The 17361-nt window shown below is 34.7% G+C and overlaps 1 protein-coding gene across 3 annotated transcripts in view; it reads left to right on the forward strand.

Moving 5' to 3' along the window:
• The window catches only part of SLC44A1 (solute carrier family 44 member 1), a 161308-nt gene that overhangs the window by 73560 nt on the left and 70387 nt on the right, over positions 1–17361 (forward strand). For all 3 annotated transcript variants that reach the window (XM_039870611.1, XM_039870609.1, XM_039870610.1), the window contains exons 4-5: positions 4754–4890; positions 16174–16267. In XM_039870611.1, coding sequence (XP_039726545.1) covers positions 4754–4890; positions 16174–16267 — 231 coding nt within the window. The remainder of the gene's footprint in view (positions 1–4753; positions 4891–16173; positions 16268–17361) is intronic.

Genomic DNA, 17361 nt, shown 5'->3' on the forward strand with positions numbered 1-17361 from the left:
ATGGGAATGTTGCGTATCACATAAAGGACAGAACTTCCATGTCCAGGTAGGGCTTCATCTGCTTTGGGTTCCCACAGGATTGACCCAGTTTTCGATTGGTCCATAACTGACTCTCCAGTACATTTATTCTCTCTCTCCAGTTTGAGTGAGAATGGCCATGCTGCAAAGAGCAACACTTGGGGATCAGTCTCCTAAGGGTTCAAGTCAGTGTGGCCTTTGGTTTGTTGACCAACTTGTAAGTCTCAGATCCTGCTTGTTGATTTAGGATGTGCGAGGGCAGTGCCAAAATGCTTTGTGGCCCAAAGTAAATTCTTGCTTAATCTTACTTTCTTAATCTTACTCTACCTTCTGGGGAGAAAGTGAAAGCAAAATAGAGGTTTAAACTAGTTTTGAACCTTCTCTGGCATCTTTATCTGCACTAGATCATTCTGTGGCCATCTTCCTGCTCTGGACACAGCTTTAAAGGTCACTCTTTTCTGTGCCTCTTGTCCCCTTTTCTGACCTTTCACGGTTTAGTGCCCTTCTGTTGTCTCATTGTCCCATTTTCATCTTTGGTGCATCTGTCCCCTCAAGTTCACTGTGTAGATAGACCTTTCATTTAGATATCTTTCCTCTCTTGTCCTTTTGGGAATAACTCATTATTGTATTTCAAGAATTTCATTTTAAAATGAATTTATCTTTTTCTCTCCTTTGGTAATTCCCAGAAACCACCTCAACTGTATTACATGTTTACATCCTCTGTAATGTTTGCTTTACAGTTTAGTCTGAGCATTTTTTCTTCATTCCCTAACTTTTGTGTACAAAGCTCACTTAGGCTGTTTAGCAATTCTCTTTGCAAATATTCTTCTCAGTATTATGTGATCATGCTGTATTGTCGTACCTGCCAACGCACGCAGGTGTCTAGGCAGTTTAGTTTGTGGAGTATTTTTCTCTTGTTGCTTCTCTTCCTTCTTTAATTCCTGCTTTTGTGATTTTATTCATTCCAGCTCCTCTAAAGGATGTGAAACTTAAAGTTGTTTTTAATTTATTGATAGGTCTAGTAAGAGACTCATTGAGGATAGCAATGACATTTACCTTTAACTTAAGTTTAATGGGTTTTCTATGACACTGGTTCTCCACCCTGAAAGGATGAGGCATTGGGATGACTGCGTATAATCAGAGTTGCCTAAGATACTTTTAAAAAATTCATATGTCCCCTTCCTTTCCCAACCATTGCCTGATGACAGAGTGAAAGTAGGCTGTATTTTAAGAAACTGCTCTAGAATGTTTTATAACCTCTTACCTGGTGTCTCTCACCCTCTCGATTGGAAAACTCTCATCTGTAGATTTGTCAGTTATAATAATCTGGTCTTCCAGTGCCATGCTTATTTGAGAGTTGTCTGTTCCATTTCAAAAAAAATAAAATTGCCACATATAGTTCATTTTGTTTTAAGTAAAAACTGAAACTAAGGATATATAAGCCTGGCTCAGGGCATTTTCAAATCAAAAGGCAAGACAGTGCAGTTTCAATGAATCATAAATTTGATACAAACAGTTGTAAATATTTAGTTAAATACTAATTAGTTAAATATAATCACTTATAAACATGCTTCCAGGAATTGGATACGCTTCAGAATGCTGGAAACAATATGCAAACTTAATATAGGACAGTTAACATTATTAGTTGGGTTTATAGGAAATATTTTGAGAATAGAGCAGATTGGAAACAGTAAAATTCAGAATCAGACTAGGTTTGAATTCATGCATTGGCATCTACTAGCTTTCTTGGGCTGTGTAGTTATTGCCTTGGTGGGAATGGGGGTGTCTCGATTTTGTCTTCTGTAGAATGGTGATGGCCTTTCTCCCAGAGTTGTTATGAGGATCAAATAAAGTCATGAACATGGCAGTTCCCAGCACCCAGACATCTAGTAAGCATTACTAAAATCTGAATCTAAGGCCTATAAATTATTATTTAAAACAGTGTTAGGCGTGCACACATGCATTGTGTGTATGTGCATTTGAATATGTGAAATGTGTGAGGAATTAAGTATACTATGTACTTAGACTGTGGAGGTAGGTGATGGTTTTGAGTCTAACGGCGTGTACGTATGTGAGTATATTTCCTGAGAATGCCATTTATAATTATTTTTTTAGTTTTGTTGAAGTAGATTCTTCCAAACCATAAACAGGCTAAAAAAAATGTACATGGTTAATTTTGCAGTATTTTAGTCATTGTAGAATTCTTCTCTCCCTCTTGTGTTGTTTTCTTTGTACTAGGTCAGTTCTGGAAGCCTCCTCAGCCTTTATCAAGGCTAATGACCTAATAGTCATGAATACTCCCACACAGATTTTTCTTCCAAGTGGTAGTTAAATATTAGTGTGTTGTACTGTTTTATGCTCGTATCAGAAAGTGTTGAATTTTGTGCCTTACTATCAAGGGTAAAATTTGTGAAAGGCAAATCGTTTTCTTAATGATGCGAATTACTGAGTATATATGCTGTATGTCAGGTGCTTCGTGTGCATTACCAATAACATTACAACAAACTGTAAAGGAAGTGGTATGCATTTTTATAGATAAGGAAACTGAAACTCAGAAGGATCAATATATTCCCCAAGGTCAGAGAACTATTGGGAAAGAGAACCAGAAAGCAAGCTCAGATTGGTCTGACCCAGGTGTGGTATAAAGTTACAGCCTAGTCACTATGACAAATCAATGGAATGTGCTGTAAGATATAAATAAGTTGGAAATGTAATGGGGGCACTTTTGGCCTTGGACGGGGCAGAAACCTGCAGGACAATCAGATAAGGCATCTGTTCCCAGGAGGCTATAAAAGGCAGTACACTCATCCAGCTGCAAGGCTCTGGAACCCTCTGCTTTCTCTCCTTTTCCTCAAGCTTGTTTTTCTACTGTTATGTGGTTTCTCCAGCTATTTCTCAAAACTTTGCTCATCACTTGGAAACGTGCACTTAACTCCTCTTCCTCACCCCAATTCCTGTACCCACCTGCCCACCTGTTGTAAGGATAAATGAGTTAATACATATATATAAAGGGTTCAATACACTGGTACTTAGTAAGTACTCAGTAAATGTTGGCAACCATTTTTATTTTTATTGGTAATAGTATTATTCTTATTAGTGGCGGTGGTAAATGATACGAAGATTTTATGACACCTTCCTCAAGGACCTGACTGTTCCCTGGCCAGGGGCTGGCTTTGTGTGGCTCGTTGCACAGGGCCTTGGGCATTCCCAATAAGATGTACAGGACAGATGGCGGGAGAGCTAGGGGTTGATTGCTTCCACACAGAGTTTCCATAGAAAGTTTCCTCTGTTCCCTAGTTCCTTGTCCTGAGCCACAGAAGCAGTTTGTGAATCTCACTTCCAAATCACAACCTGCCTTCTTTTCTTACTTTTTATCTACATAGAACGTTAATGGTTTTGGAGCCACTAACAGAGTTACAAAAAATTCATTTTTTTTCTTTCGTTTTGTTTGGTGGTCTGTAGCTGATACCTGACTTTCATGCTAGGCTTCTAGTCCCCGCCCCCTGTGACACACATAAACATCCGTGTATGCACGCACACACACACATGCACACACACTTTTTTTTCTATTTACTTTTTTTCCTAGTATTCTTTTATTTTGTCCTTCCCAGCACATGTATTGACTTTATATTTTTGCTTTTCAGTGTTCTCACCCAATTCTTGTATTTTGTTATATTTCCTGAATTGGATCATATTTTGTATAGCAACAGAGTTGAATAATGTGGGAAAGGCTATTGGCAGATACATGATTTTATAATGTATCTGCCAATGATTTTATAAAACTTACCATGAACCTGGTAGCATTAAACTCAGGGCTGGAGGTTTTTTAACTCTTATCTTGCATAAGAGCATTCCTATTTGTACTCCCTCCCTTGATCCATAATATTAGATTTTGCTTATCTCAGTTAAGAACATTTGGCTCTTAATGCCTCTTTGGGCAAATGATAACAGCTGTAATCTTTCTCATCTCTTCTACTTTATAACATTAAAAAAATTTGTTATAATTTCTAATTAATCTTCCCTTTTCTAAAATATAAATGTACAGTATACAAAAGGGATAATTTAGGATTGGGGGATTATTTTGTTTATATGAAATGGACTTTTTAAATAAACAATACTTGTAGTTATCAATTCAAAAGTAATTAGCATTCTTTCTAGAATATGAGTAAAAAGTAAAAGTGAAAGAAAATTAAAATTACTTTATTCTTATACCCAGAGATGATTGCAGTTAAAATGTTGGTATATTTCCCTCTAGTCTCCATTCAACTTTATGTATTTAACTTTATAATGTATTTTTTATAATTATATATTTATTAACTAAAGTTTACGTATAATCTATAAACTACAATTCATGTTATATAGCAGTCTTGGGATATTCCAGTAATTTTTTTGATACAAGTTTGACCAAAAAAAACCTAAAATTAATTATTTAGAAAAACAAATGATTTTTAATTATAAAATACACATGATAAAAAATTTTTAATAAGAAAAATAGATCATGAAAAATGTGAGTCCTATAATTCCTCTCTCCTTACTATTAACAGTATATTTATGAGCAATCATTCTTTAAAAAGAATTTATCTGTGATTAGATTAGTGAAATGTTTGTTCATCTGTGATTAAATTTGTGAAGGAATTTTGAAGAAATGTTCTTTGCTTTTAGGCTTAGTCACATATGCAGTGAACAAGAATGTGTTTTATGAAGTAATATCTCAATATTTTTCTCTATGCTATAGGTATGTATTCTTTTTGGATCCATGCAATCTGGACTTGATAAACCGGAAGATTAAGTCTGTAGCACTGTGTGTAGCAGCGTGTCCAAGACAAGAACTGAAAACCCTGAGTGATGTTCAGAAGTTTGCAGACGTTAATGGTGAGATATTAGGCAATCCACATCTGCACTCTAGTCAGTTACTCTCACTGTTAAATATTAGGTGTTTTCAGTCCAATATAAATTGTCCCTAGTATTAAATAAGTCATCAAAGAACCTTGAAAAGAAGAAGAGAACTGAAAGTACTTTTGGACTTCCTGGATTAAAAAAATGTTATGGTCACCTAGGGAGCTTGTTAAAACTCCAAATTCCTGGGCCCTGCTCGAGGAAGTTTTAATTGAATAGGTCTTTGGGCTCTGAAAATTTGTATTTTTAACAAATGTCTCAGGTGATTTTGATGGAGCCTGTTTGAGTATTTGGGAATTATTAGACTACTCTAGGTAATTTTTTTTCTTAAGTATTGATTAAAAGTATTTCAATTAGTATATTTTATTTTTACCCCTGATAACAATGTAATATATGTCTGTTACAGGAAATCTGAAAAGTAAAAATTCCACCATTTTTCAATGTGTTGTTGTATATAATTTTGTGTTTTGCTTTTTTAATGTAACATTATATCTTAACCATTTTTATAAGAATAAAGTTTTGGGAAAATTTGAGGTTAAACATGTAGGAATTAGCTGAGAAAATAAGCATAGTCAATTTCTTGAATTCTAGCTTGGTTCCCTTGAGTTTCTAATATCCAGGTGCTATCCTTGGCTCTTGCCTCAGTTCTCTTCAGAGATTTTTTTTTTAACCTCTCTTCATGAAGGGCTACATACCGATAGCCCCTACACCCTGTGTTTTTGAACTTCCGTGAGGTTTCATGTTTGTGTTTTGTGTGCAGGAATCCTCAGAGCTGCGTTAGTCCTGCCCAAATTCACAGGCTAGTTCTAGTTCCTTCAAACAAGGGCTGACTCGGGCATCCATCTGGTATAACTTCTAGCTGGGTGGAGAAAGAACCTAGAAACCCACCAGCGTGGCTCCAGAGTCTTTCACATGGTGGTGCTGGCCTTCTGAGGGCAGAAGGACTGCAGATTGGCAGTATTCCTATCCCACCGCTGAATGCCCTCAGCATAAGATAGTGAGAAGAGCATGGGATTAGTTTGGATCTGGATTCTAATTCTGCTTATGTCACTGACTGGCTCTGTAATGAGGAACAGAAGGTATAGCCTCTTCGAGTCTATATTTCCTCATCTGAAAAAAATGTGGATTTAAAACAATGCCCCTCTCATAAATTGTTGTGAGGATTAAATGAGATGATGCATGAAGAATCCGAGGCATTTGGTGGGCATTGAATAAAGAGGTACCAACTACTCTCTAAGATCTCGTTTTCTGTTTCCACATAATATCCTCAGATATGCTGATTTGCTGAATCTAATACCAGAACTACCAGCCTTGTCATTATCAGGTTTCTGAAGGAGGGATGAGTTATTCTTTAAGGGTTTTTCTAAAATCTTAGACAATGCGAGCATACACAGTCTACCCGGGAGGAAGTGTCATTGAGTGGTTCAGAGTATAGGCTCTGGAGCTAGATTACCTGAGTTCACATGTTGGTCCTTCCACTTAATAGCTATGAAACCCTGGGCAAGTTATTTGATTTCTCCATGTCTCAGTTTCCCCATCTATGAAGTAGGGATACTGTTGGGGAGAAATGCCCCATGCTGCCCTATTGGCGTGCTAGACCCTTCTGGTGAGTTTTGCAGTTTTGTAATTTCCCACAGTGTTTTGGACAAAGTAGGTGTTCAAGAACATTAATGATAAATGTTATTTCAGAAAACAGACTTTTTAAATTGGTGCCTAGCTACAAAGGCACGCTTAAGCTGCTTGCAGAATGAGTCAACATATTGGGCATTTAAAAAAAGTAATAATAATGGCAGCATCAAGAAGCACAGCAATGGAAGATGGAGAAGATAATAATTTTAAAAAGCAAATAGGAAAACTATAAAATTATAATAGCGAACCTTTGGTGTAGGGGCCTAAACACTTTAATTTTAACAGCAACCCTAAGTTGAAAATTCTGAATTTCTCAAAAGAATCTATGTTGTTCTTTGGATTGGTGACTTAAAATTAGATCTGGTAAGAATTGATTTCAGTGTTACTTTTGTCACTGAGATCATTCTTTCTCTGCTTTTTGCATTATTTTTCTCCCTTTTACCTTTCCATCATTTGAGGTGTAAATTGATTTGGAAGGAACAGATAATTTATTGTTATCTGTGTCCACATATTGTTACAGCTATGTTTCTATTAGATAATAAACAAGCCCTTTGATCTCCAATATATAGATCTCAGTCATTACTTTCATTATCTTTAAGGATAATTTAGGTTTAATGGGAAATTTCCAAATTTGTAAGAGAAAATTGCTTAAAGTCCAAGAAAGAGCCCAAATGCATGAACAGACTGAATTTGGCAATAATTTCTGGGATATGAACCAAAAGCACAGGCAACAAAAGAGAAAAATAGATAAATTTAACTACACCAAAATTTAAAATTTCTGTGCATCAAAGGATACAACAGTGAAAAGACAACCCATGGAATGAGAGAAAATATTTGTAAATTTTATAAGTGATAAGATCCAGATAAGGGGTTAATATTCAGATTATATAAAGAACCCCTACAGCTCAACAACAACAAAAACAAACAGCTTAATCTAAAATCAGTCAAAAGACTTGAATAGACATTTCTCTAAAGAGATACATGAATGGTTAATAATTAGGACATGTAAAGATGCTGGACATCATTAGTCATCAGGGAAATGCAAATTAGAACCACAGTGAGATGCCGCCTCACACCCAACTGGATGGCTACTACCAGAAACAAAAAACAAAAAGCCCCACAAAACAGAAATAAGTGTTACTGAGGATACGGAGAAATTAGAATCCTTGTGCACTGTTGGTAGAAATGTGAAATGATGTGTCTGCTATAGAAAACAGTATGCAGTTCCGCAAAAATTAAAAATAGAATTACCACAGAGAGTTTTTCGGGCAGTGAAAATACTCCATGTGATACTCTAATGATAGATAGTGTTATACATTTGGCCCACAGAATGTACAACACCAAGTGTGAGCCCTCATGTAAACTGTGGACTTTGCATGATGATGATGTGTTAATATAGGTTCACGAGTTGTACCAAATGTACTACTGTGATGGGGGATTTGATAATGGGGGAGGCCATGCATATGTGGGGGCAGGTGGTATATGGGAAATCTCTGTGCTTTCCTCTCAGTTTTGCTATGAACCTAAAACTACTCTAAAAATATATATATAAAGTCTTTAAAAAAATAGATTACTATATAATCCAGAAATCTCACTTTTAGAATTGACAATAGGATTTCAAAGAGATATCTGCAGACTTAGGTTTATTGAAGGATTATTCTGCCAAGATATAGAAGCAACTTAAATGTCCATTGATAAATGAATGGATAAAGTGTGGTATATACATATATATATATATATATATATATATATATAGTGTATACACACACACACACACATACACACATACATATAAAGTGGAATATTAGTTAGCCTTAAAAAATAAAGAAATCCTGTTACATGCTATAACATAGATGAACCTTGAGGCCAATCACAAAAAGACAAATACTGTATGATTCCACTTACATGAGATATCTAAAGTAGTCAAACTCTTAGAAGGCAAAATGGTGGTCACCAGGAGCTGGGGGAGGGGGAAATGGGGAGATGGTATTCAGTGGGTATAGACTGCAGTTTTACGAGGTAAAAAAATTCTAGAGCTCTGTTGCACAACAATGTGCAAATAATTAACACTACTATACTGTATGCTTAAAATGGTTAAGATGGTAAATTTTCTGTTGTGTTATCACAATTTTTTTGAAAAAGGAAGAAAATTCTGACACATATACGGTATGGATGAACCTTGAAGACATTATGTTAAGTGAAATAAGCCAGTCACAAAAGGACAAATACTGTATGATTTCCCTTATATGAGGTACTCAGAATAGTCAGATTTATAGAGACAGAAAGTAGAATGGTAGTTGCCAGGGTCTGTGGGGAGAGAGGAATGAGGAGTTCTTGTTTTTTGGGTAAAGAGTTTCAATTTTGCAAGAAATGAAGAGTGCTGGAGATGGATGGTGGTGATGGTTGCTCAATGATGTGAGTGTACTTAATGCTGTTGAACTGTGCACTTAAATGTGTTTAAGATGGTAAATTTTTGTTATGTGTATTTTACATTTAAAAGTTCATGAAAAAGAAAGAATGATCATAACTTTTAAAATGATAATGTTAAGCCTTATTTTTAAATGCAACATAAAATGACATTTTTTTTTTAACCAGGATGGAAGGATAATATAAATCCTTTTCAAAAAATTTTAAGTTTCTGTGACATTTGAAAGTACGTTTTAGCACTTACAGCCATCCATTCGTGTGAATGTCTATTACCTTTACAAATTCTTGAAAACTTTTAAAGGAAAGCTCTTTGTTCCTGTAGTAATGTTTGTAGGAAATGCATTTATTAGGCAAATAAAATATTTCCTCAATTTTTTTGTTTCTCTTAGACAAGAAAGAGGAGTTGTTTTCTTGGAAACAAGTTCGTTGAATGCTTTGTAAAGTATGTCTAAAATAAAAAGTTTGGAAAAAATAGCTAGAAATTAGATTTGTTATGTGGCGATGCTGCTGTATTACAAAGAGCTTGGAAAGGCAAACAGAAGAATTTAGATGAATATAAAAGGATAAGTCCTTGTATATGAGTTGGGTGGAAGGTGTATAAATATACTCATTTTATCATTATGGGTCGTAATATATGACACAGAATCATAAACATATGATGCTAGAGAACAAAACAATTTAAAAATTGCCTTTAAAAAAATAAAGTTGCCAAATACTATAACGTCTCAGTATGAAACTTCTTTGGTTCTTTGTTTATCACCTTTCTGCAGTAGTGCATCCTGGGGGCCGATCATGCTCTGTTCATCTTGAAATACCCAAGCCTTCATATAGTACCTCACATAGTAGCTATTCATAAATGTTTTTTTGAAAGAACAATGGACAGAATTTCCCTCTTCATCTCTATTGACACTTAATAATTTCTCATTCTCTCAGTGCGCTTTATCCTTTGCTCAATTCTATATCCATGTTGCCACCAGTAGGTAAATTGTTTAGCTTCAGTCTAACCAGAATTGCTGTGAAATCAGTTCTTTTTATTCATCTGTTAAATAATTCATCTTATTCATTCATTTATCTCTCCTATACATACTCTCCAAGTCATTATTTATACCCGTTCTCTTAAGCCCTCTTGTTCTTTCTTTTCTAACCTTATACCCTACAGAGAAACTGAAACCAGCTGGCGAGAGCTCCCATCTCAGTTCTTATTTTCAACAGAGCATGAATTTCATCAGCTTTCCTTTCCTGCAGTTTCTGATAAACAGGTTTTTTTTCCTCCTTTATTATCATTATTTTTGAAAATTCAAAGAACGTGTACATTGTAGCGGGGCAAATAATCCTCCCTCTGCTGCTAACTCCATCTCTATATGAGGTATTCATCTCATCCCAGCCAGACCATGACAGGTGGTAAAGATAATGTTTGCTCAGACAGTTCAGTTCTCCCCTTCCTCTCTTCCTTCTCTAATTCTGGCCCGATCACCACCTCTGGCCAATCAGCCCTTCACTTTACTTCACTGTCCCCATTGTTCTGCGCGGGCATCCAAGTCTGAGTAGATAAATCATACTTAAGCCTTGCGTTTTGCTTCAGCATAGCATTTATTGATACCTACTTTGTGCCATGCACTGTGCCAGATGCTTCGCTTGACATTTTATTCTTTCCACTTGCACTCTAAATTCTAAACAGTTTAGAAATGAGAATCACTTCTGATTAAGTTAGGGGCTGACTGCATGTTCTCAGTGGTTGCTAATATTTCACATGGAATTCTTTATTACCTTTTGCATTATTCTTGTTAAACTATTTATAATACATATTTTGTTTTCCCTAACACAGTAGTAAACTGGCAGAAATCTTATTTTCCTTTTTTGTGTGTGTGCCCTATTTATAGCATGTGTAAAAGCCCTCCCACTTAAGGGTACTTCTTCAATGTACTGCATTTTATATAAATTCTGAGAGATTTATGACCTGCCGTTTGGACCATGTTCACATTTTGAGTAGTCATGCAGCTTGCTGCTTTTTCAGTGTTTTGCTGTTTGAAAACCTTGAAAGATTATGTGATCCATTCATATAAAATCTTTGAATGCTAATAAGCCTTTTGATTATCATTATCCAGTTTTTTAGAGTTAGTATCTGTAAATATTCAGTATATTACCCTCTTTCTTATCAGTCAGTAACAGTATAACTTAAACCACAAAGTTAGTACAGATTCTTGTGGCACAGTGAATCAAAAGATTATACTTGATATTATTTGTAAATGAATGAAACGATCAGCCCTAGCAACTGATTTAATTGCTTCCAAGTCAGAAACCAGCAAAGGTAGCTTGATTGTTAAAAAGAGGAAAATTCTTCCATTTGAGAATACAATTTAAACTAATTCCTCATTCAACAAATAATTAATTAGCACTTATTAAGTATGTGCCAAAGAAACAAAGACATGGTACAGTCCCATGTTTAAGGAACTCGCTTTATAATAGATGGTCAAACTTCTCTTTGTCCTCCACAATACCTAGTAGAAGTCTTGCACATAGATATCCAAAATTAATTCACTCAGCATATATTTATTGAGTGCCCAGTGTGTGCCAGTAGTGATCGATAGATAATGTCATGCCACCAGCTAGTTAAATGGTGCTTCTTGGAAATTGCAAATATGTCCGTACTTTTCACTGGTTACTAGAAATTGAAATTGGAAATTGTCTTGCGTTCTTCCAGCATATAAATACATAATACTTTCTTAATTAGAGAAAGGGGTTAAATTCATTGGACTTCGTGTGGCAATGTAATTTGTTTCTCTTAATGAAAACTGTTCTGCATTGAGTTTTTTTTATTAACTAGACTTTTCTAAATCATGTTTATTAAGGAATCTGTTTCTCTTTATTGTAGTATATCCTACAAATATTACTGTGATAGCAAATCTAACAATTTTAAAGCAAGAAGAATTAGCCTCTCACTTACCAACTTTCTGTTTGTGTCTTTTTTTTTTTTTTCCAAATAATGTGGTGTTTTAGACCACTAGTTCTCAACTAAGGGTGATTTGCTACCCCTACCCCTGTGACATTTGGCAATATCAAGAGACGTTTTTGGTTGTCACACTGGGTGAGGAATTAGGGGGAGGCTACCGGCATCCAGTGGATAGAGACTAGGGGTGCTTCTAACATCATGTAATGCACAGAATATACCCCTACAATTAGAATTGCCCAGCCCAAAATGTCTTAACCAAGGTTGAGAAATCTTGTTTTAGGTAGTATACTTTGCAGTGAATATAACAGTACATGCTGTTTTATTCAACAGATGGCTTTTGAGTACTGTCTATGTGCCAGGAGATGCAGATTCTAGATATTTTGAAGGCATAAGGTCCCAGTTCTCAAAGAACTCACATCCTAAAAATAGAGATGATATATAAATCAAAAAGTTACAAAATAATGTGCTGTTTTATAATGGAGCTAAGCAGTAAATAGATTCGTTTGGGTGTGTCAGAGAAGGCTTATGGGGGGAGGTGACTCTTGAGTAGTTTGTAGAAATTCTGCTCAAACTTGAACACTCAGATGGGCAGTTAGGAAAGGACAGCCCAAGCACCAGGAACAGCCTGGGAAAAGTCCTGGAAGCTTGTTCAACAGCCAACAATTGTAAGTAATTTATTATGTTAAATTGAAGCTAGAGATCTAGGTAGAGGCCTTATTGGAGGGTCTTAAAGCTAAGGAGTTTGGAATTTATCCTGAGGGCAGGGGTGTAATACTACTAATGCCCATTTTGCAAAGAATATTCTGAAGGTTGTATTCTGGATTGAGAGAGAAACCCTCTGGGACTGTGTAGTTTAACTGACTCAGTAAGAGATCATGAAGGTCTGAGATAACATAGAAAGGTCTGGTTGTCAGGACTTGGCATCTTGAATGTCTTTAATGAAATAGGAAGATGATATATAAAGAAGAAGAGAACAGATGAGTTCCACATTTCACTCTGGGGATTTTGTGGATGATGGAGCCATAACCAAGATCAAAAATATATGGGAGGAGCAGATTTGGAGAGTAGGTGGTATAAAAAATTTTTTTTCAGACATGTTATTTTTAAAGTATCTATGTAACAAACTCAGGTTTTTTGCCCAAGAGCTTATTGAATACTTGTCTCTTTGTGATTATTAAGCATGACACAGAAGAAGCACCGTAGCCTAGGAGTAAAGGATTCTATTTCTCATTTGCAAGTGACTGCTTATAAGGCCTTAGAAGTATTACTTATTTTTTTCATCTGTAATGTTTAGAGCGTGGTGATGGAAACATACCTCTTAGGGAAGTTGTTATAAGTGTTATTGAGCTAAAGAATAAATAATTGAATATTACGGGGCATTTGAAAAATCGTAGTACTTAAACAAGATAAATGTTTATATACAAAAGTTAGGTTCCTAAGATCACTCATTTTGATGGCATTTGAATAACATTGGCAGAGTTGCATAGATTGCCTCTGCTGTGGTTTAGATAAGTTTTTTGTTTTTATTTTAGACTTTCCATTACTCAAGTATGGTTTTTCCCTGCTCTTTGCATTAGGAGAAAAACTGTCTTATTGCTTATGACTAAACTTTTTGTGCTAAGTATTGTTTATACTTCCCATATTAAAAAAAAAAATAAGATAGATACTACCTTAAAAGTGTTCACCGAAAATGCATTAGCTAATAAATGGGAAAAGAAAAACAATTGTAAAACATTTGCCATTACTGGGTTGTTTTAATGTTCTTCACTGAGACTACTCTATCCATCAACCTTTTGAGCAGGAAAGAGTATAACGTTTCTTACAATTGTTACTACTAACACGTTGTAAAGATCTTTTTCCTTTAATCTATTTAACACAGGATCTATTTAGTACTGGCCTGTGTCCCAGAATACCATCAAAGATAAGGCTATTATCCTTTCATTGAACATTATCCTGGGAAAGTATTTATAAAATTGAACTCTGTTGCACCTGCTGACCTCCTTTTTTAAATGAAGAAAGGGTGGGGATGGAGATTATGTTCACTGAATTCAGATGGAGCAGTATGTTTGACAGCTCTGACACAAAGTGCTTTAGTTAGGGCCTTTTATATTGTGCAAATCAATTCCATCTTGGACTGTGAAAGAAATAAGTTGACAATTCAGATCAGGAAGATGATGATCACATTGGGTGCTCTGCAGTTATTGGCACAGTTGCTATTTTTTCATGCACAATTCTATAATAGGGCTCCCAGCTATTTCAGAGATTAATCCAAAATGTTTGTTTGCCACGGCAGTGATGTCTTCTCTAAAATTGCTATAAATGGAATTAAGTGGCATTATATTTATACATGAAAGACTAATTTTAGAAGTGTTAGATAGTTAATATTTTGCTTAACTTAAAAAAAAAGTCATTAAAGTGGAAAAGTGATCAAAAACAATTTCAAAAACTTAGTTTCTTATTGGGTCTGTCCTAAGAAGCTAAAGAATTTAGAAGAGCAATGCCATGTTCCTTTCAAGTATCTCTTTAAAAATATTTTACATGGTCAAATTACTTGAATTATCTTTATATAAACTAAATGCTACATGTATTTATGAACGTATGCTAAAACAACCCACATATAAAAACACTTGGCAAGTTGTTTCCTGGTTTGTGGGCAGCACTACTGAATTAAATGCAGGTATGTGGCTTTCTAAAATATTCTTTGATTGATAGGACAAGGTATAATATAATAAAATCACTCTCAATTTTGTTGTCCCAACAAATCTTTCTTCTGTATTCCCTTCTAAGTTTCTTCTCACATCTTTATATAACATTTCCATAATCATTTCAATCTTAAAATCTGCCAATTTCACTTCACATTATATTTTAAACTTTTTCCATGGTAGTACATTGAAAAGTCCATTATTGCTATAATACAAATGCAAAGCTATTCTATTTGTATTTAATAATAACGTATTTGACCAAACTAGTAATCTGGTAGGAATGTCAATTAATAAAACACAAACAGTTTACATGATATAATGCTGTAGGTCCTCAGCAAAATTAGACTACAGCTTAGATCTCCTCAGTTAATACCTATTGCACCATAAACCTTACTGTATATTTGTTGCTATATTACAAAATTAACAGGTCGGTAAAATAAGATTTATCAACAATTTGATGGACTGTATTCATCTGAATTTTATATATTGTTGAGATATATATTAGCCATATAGTCAGAGAAATAAATGGTTGCATAACATCTAGGATTGAATTTAAGCTGTTTTAAACTATCTGAACACTGAGGATCCTTTTATTAAGTTATCGGTTTTATCAGTTCAGTTTATTAGTTAGCATTTCCTGCCCTTTAAATAAGAAAAAAAGTGATATATTATCTGAATGAATGCACATGTGCTATAAGCAATAATTTTCAATATTTACCAATCGAAAGTGTAGAAAAGACGGGTGGCTTGTAATTGAGTATCGGTTTTGTGGTCGAAGAGATCTAGAGTTTAATCTCACCTCCACTAAGTAGCTGTGTCATTTTGGGCAATTTATTTACCTTATCTCTTAGGCTTTCTAGCCTCCTATGTAAAGTGAGTTTAATAATACTTGCCTTATAGGATCATGATAAATAATATTGTGTGTGTGTGTGTGTGTGTATGTGTGAGAGAGGAGGGCTCACCCACCAGTAACTTTCTAAGAGTTCCCAGCATGATGGGAGGAGGAGACAGGTTCCTCATCGATTCCTAACCCTCCTCTTGGGATGAGAAACTTGGGTGGGGGACAGAACCAGCTTTGGGAATGAATTACTCTTGGCCTAATCTTCAGAAGCACTGGGGTTGGCAAAAACTCTTGGTTTCTTCAATAGGAGAGTTTTATTATGTTTCTTTTATTTGATCGGAGACGTTCCTGGACACAGTTTAGTCAGTTACAATTAAAATTCATTCTTAAAAAAATATATATGTATGTATGTGTATATATGTATATATATAGAGTCTGACATGTGGCAGACACTCAATAAAGGTAGTTCTAGTACTTATTATTGTCTTTAATATTAAGAATTAAAATTTGTACGTAAGTTATTGGTGAAGAATCAGTTTTAATAAATCGAGGACTGATACTGAATCAGATTCTTATTCTATAATGTTCTAGACTGTTTGAAAGTTGTATATGTTGAGTTAATAGTCACAAAAAAAAGTGAATTAATAAGAGAATAAGAGAATTTATTCAGACTCTGCTTGCTAGCTAACATACAGCTTTTCTTTCAACAGGCTCAGCACTATGTAGCTACACCCTAAAGCCTTCAGAGTATACTATACCTTCAAAAGCTTCTGGTGTTTGCCCCAAACTACCAGTTCCAGCGAGGTAAATTTTATTATATTTTGTTAACTTGTGACTTTTGTTTTTATAGGTAGACTTTAAACTGTGTATGTTATTCTGAGAAAAAGGTCATATGATGATACCAGATGCCTAGGTCCAATACTTTTACATCAAAATTTAAACAGTAGTAATAGGAATGACAACATGTAATGTATATCTTTTTTTAAAAAAAAACTTTCTCATTACAGGTATTTTAAAATTCTTTTGGGGCCTCACTTTTTTTTAATGCTATAATTTTTAAGTATATAGAATTGCTGAATAATTATAAAATCTACAATAAACTTAGAAGCCAAGTCTCACAGTCTTCAAAGATTCTTTGGAGCTGACCCTAGTAATACTTAACGGAGATTATTTTTAAAAAAATATGCCAGTGATTATTCTCCATAGTTTATTTCAGGCTGTGTCCTATAGATACATTCTCTATAATAGGCCGTTTGCCATATCTTATCCAAGGTCTTATTCAACAGACATTTATTATTAAGTACCTTTTGCATGTAATGGATACAAGGATGAGAAAAAATCTCACAGTAGTTATAAGTGAAATAAATTTTAAAATTATAAATAGGTTTTTAAGAAAGGAAATAAGTTTTCAAGCATTGTAGGATATATCCTCAGAATTAGGTATATGGGGTTTGGAGCATATCTGATTTTGAGAACCTCAGTGTGTATCACTAATCATGTATGACAGAGGTCAGCTTCTCCAGGTATACTAAACTGACACCGCTTTTATTATATCTCAGTATATTATATAAAAAGCTATTGGTTAAAATTTTGAGACTCACCTATTGTCTTCTTTTCCTTCGGATTGCTTATGGGAGTAACTCACGCTTTATTAATTCGAATTTGAAAAGTTCTGTTGAAAAGTAGACAAAGGATATATCAGTTAAATTGATTTGAGCTTTTAGTCTTGTCAAGTTACTATTGATGTTAAAATTTAAAGCCTTTGTACATAAAAGTAAAGGGACTATTTTAAAAGATACTGAATAAGAGGGATCTACAAATTATGGGCTTAGACCAATAGGTAAGGAGACTCCATTCTTGAAAATCGAGAATATTAGGGAGCCTGTGACAGTTAAAAA

The sequence above is a fragment of the Pteropus medius genome, unplaced genomic scaffold (assembly GCF_902729225.1).
Source record: "Pteropus medius unplaced genomic scaffold, Ma_sr-lr_union100, whole genome shotgun sequence".
Lineage (NCBI taxonomy): Eukaryota > Metazoa > Chordata > Mammalia > Chiroptera > Pteropodidae > Pteropus > Pteropus medius.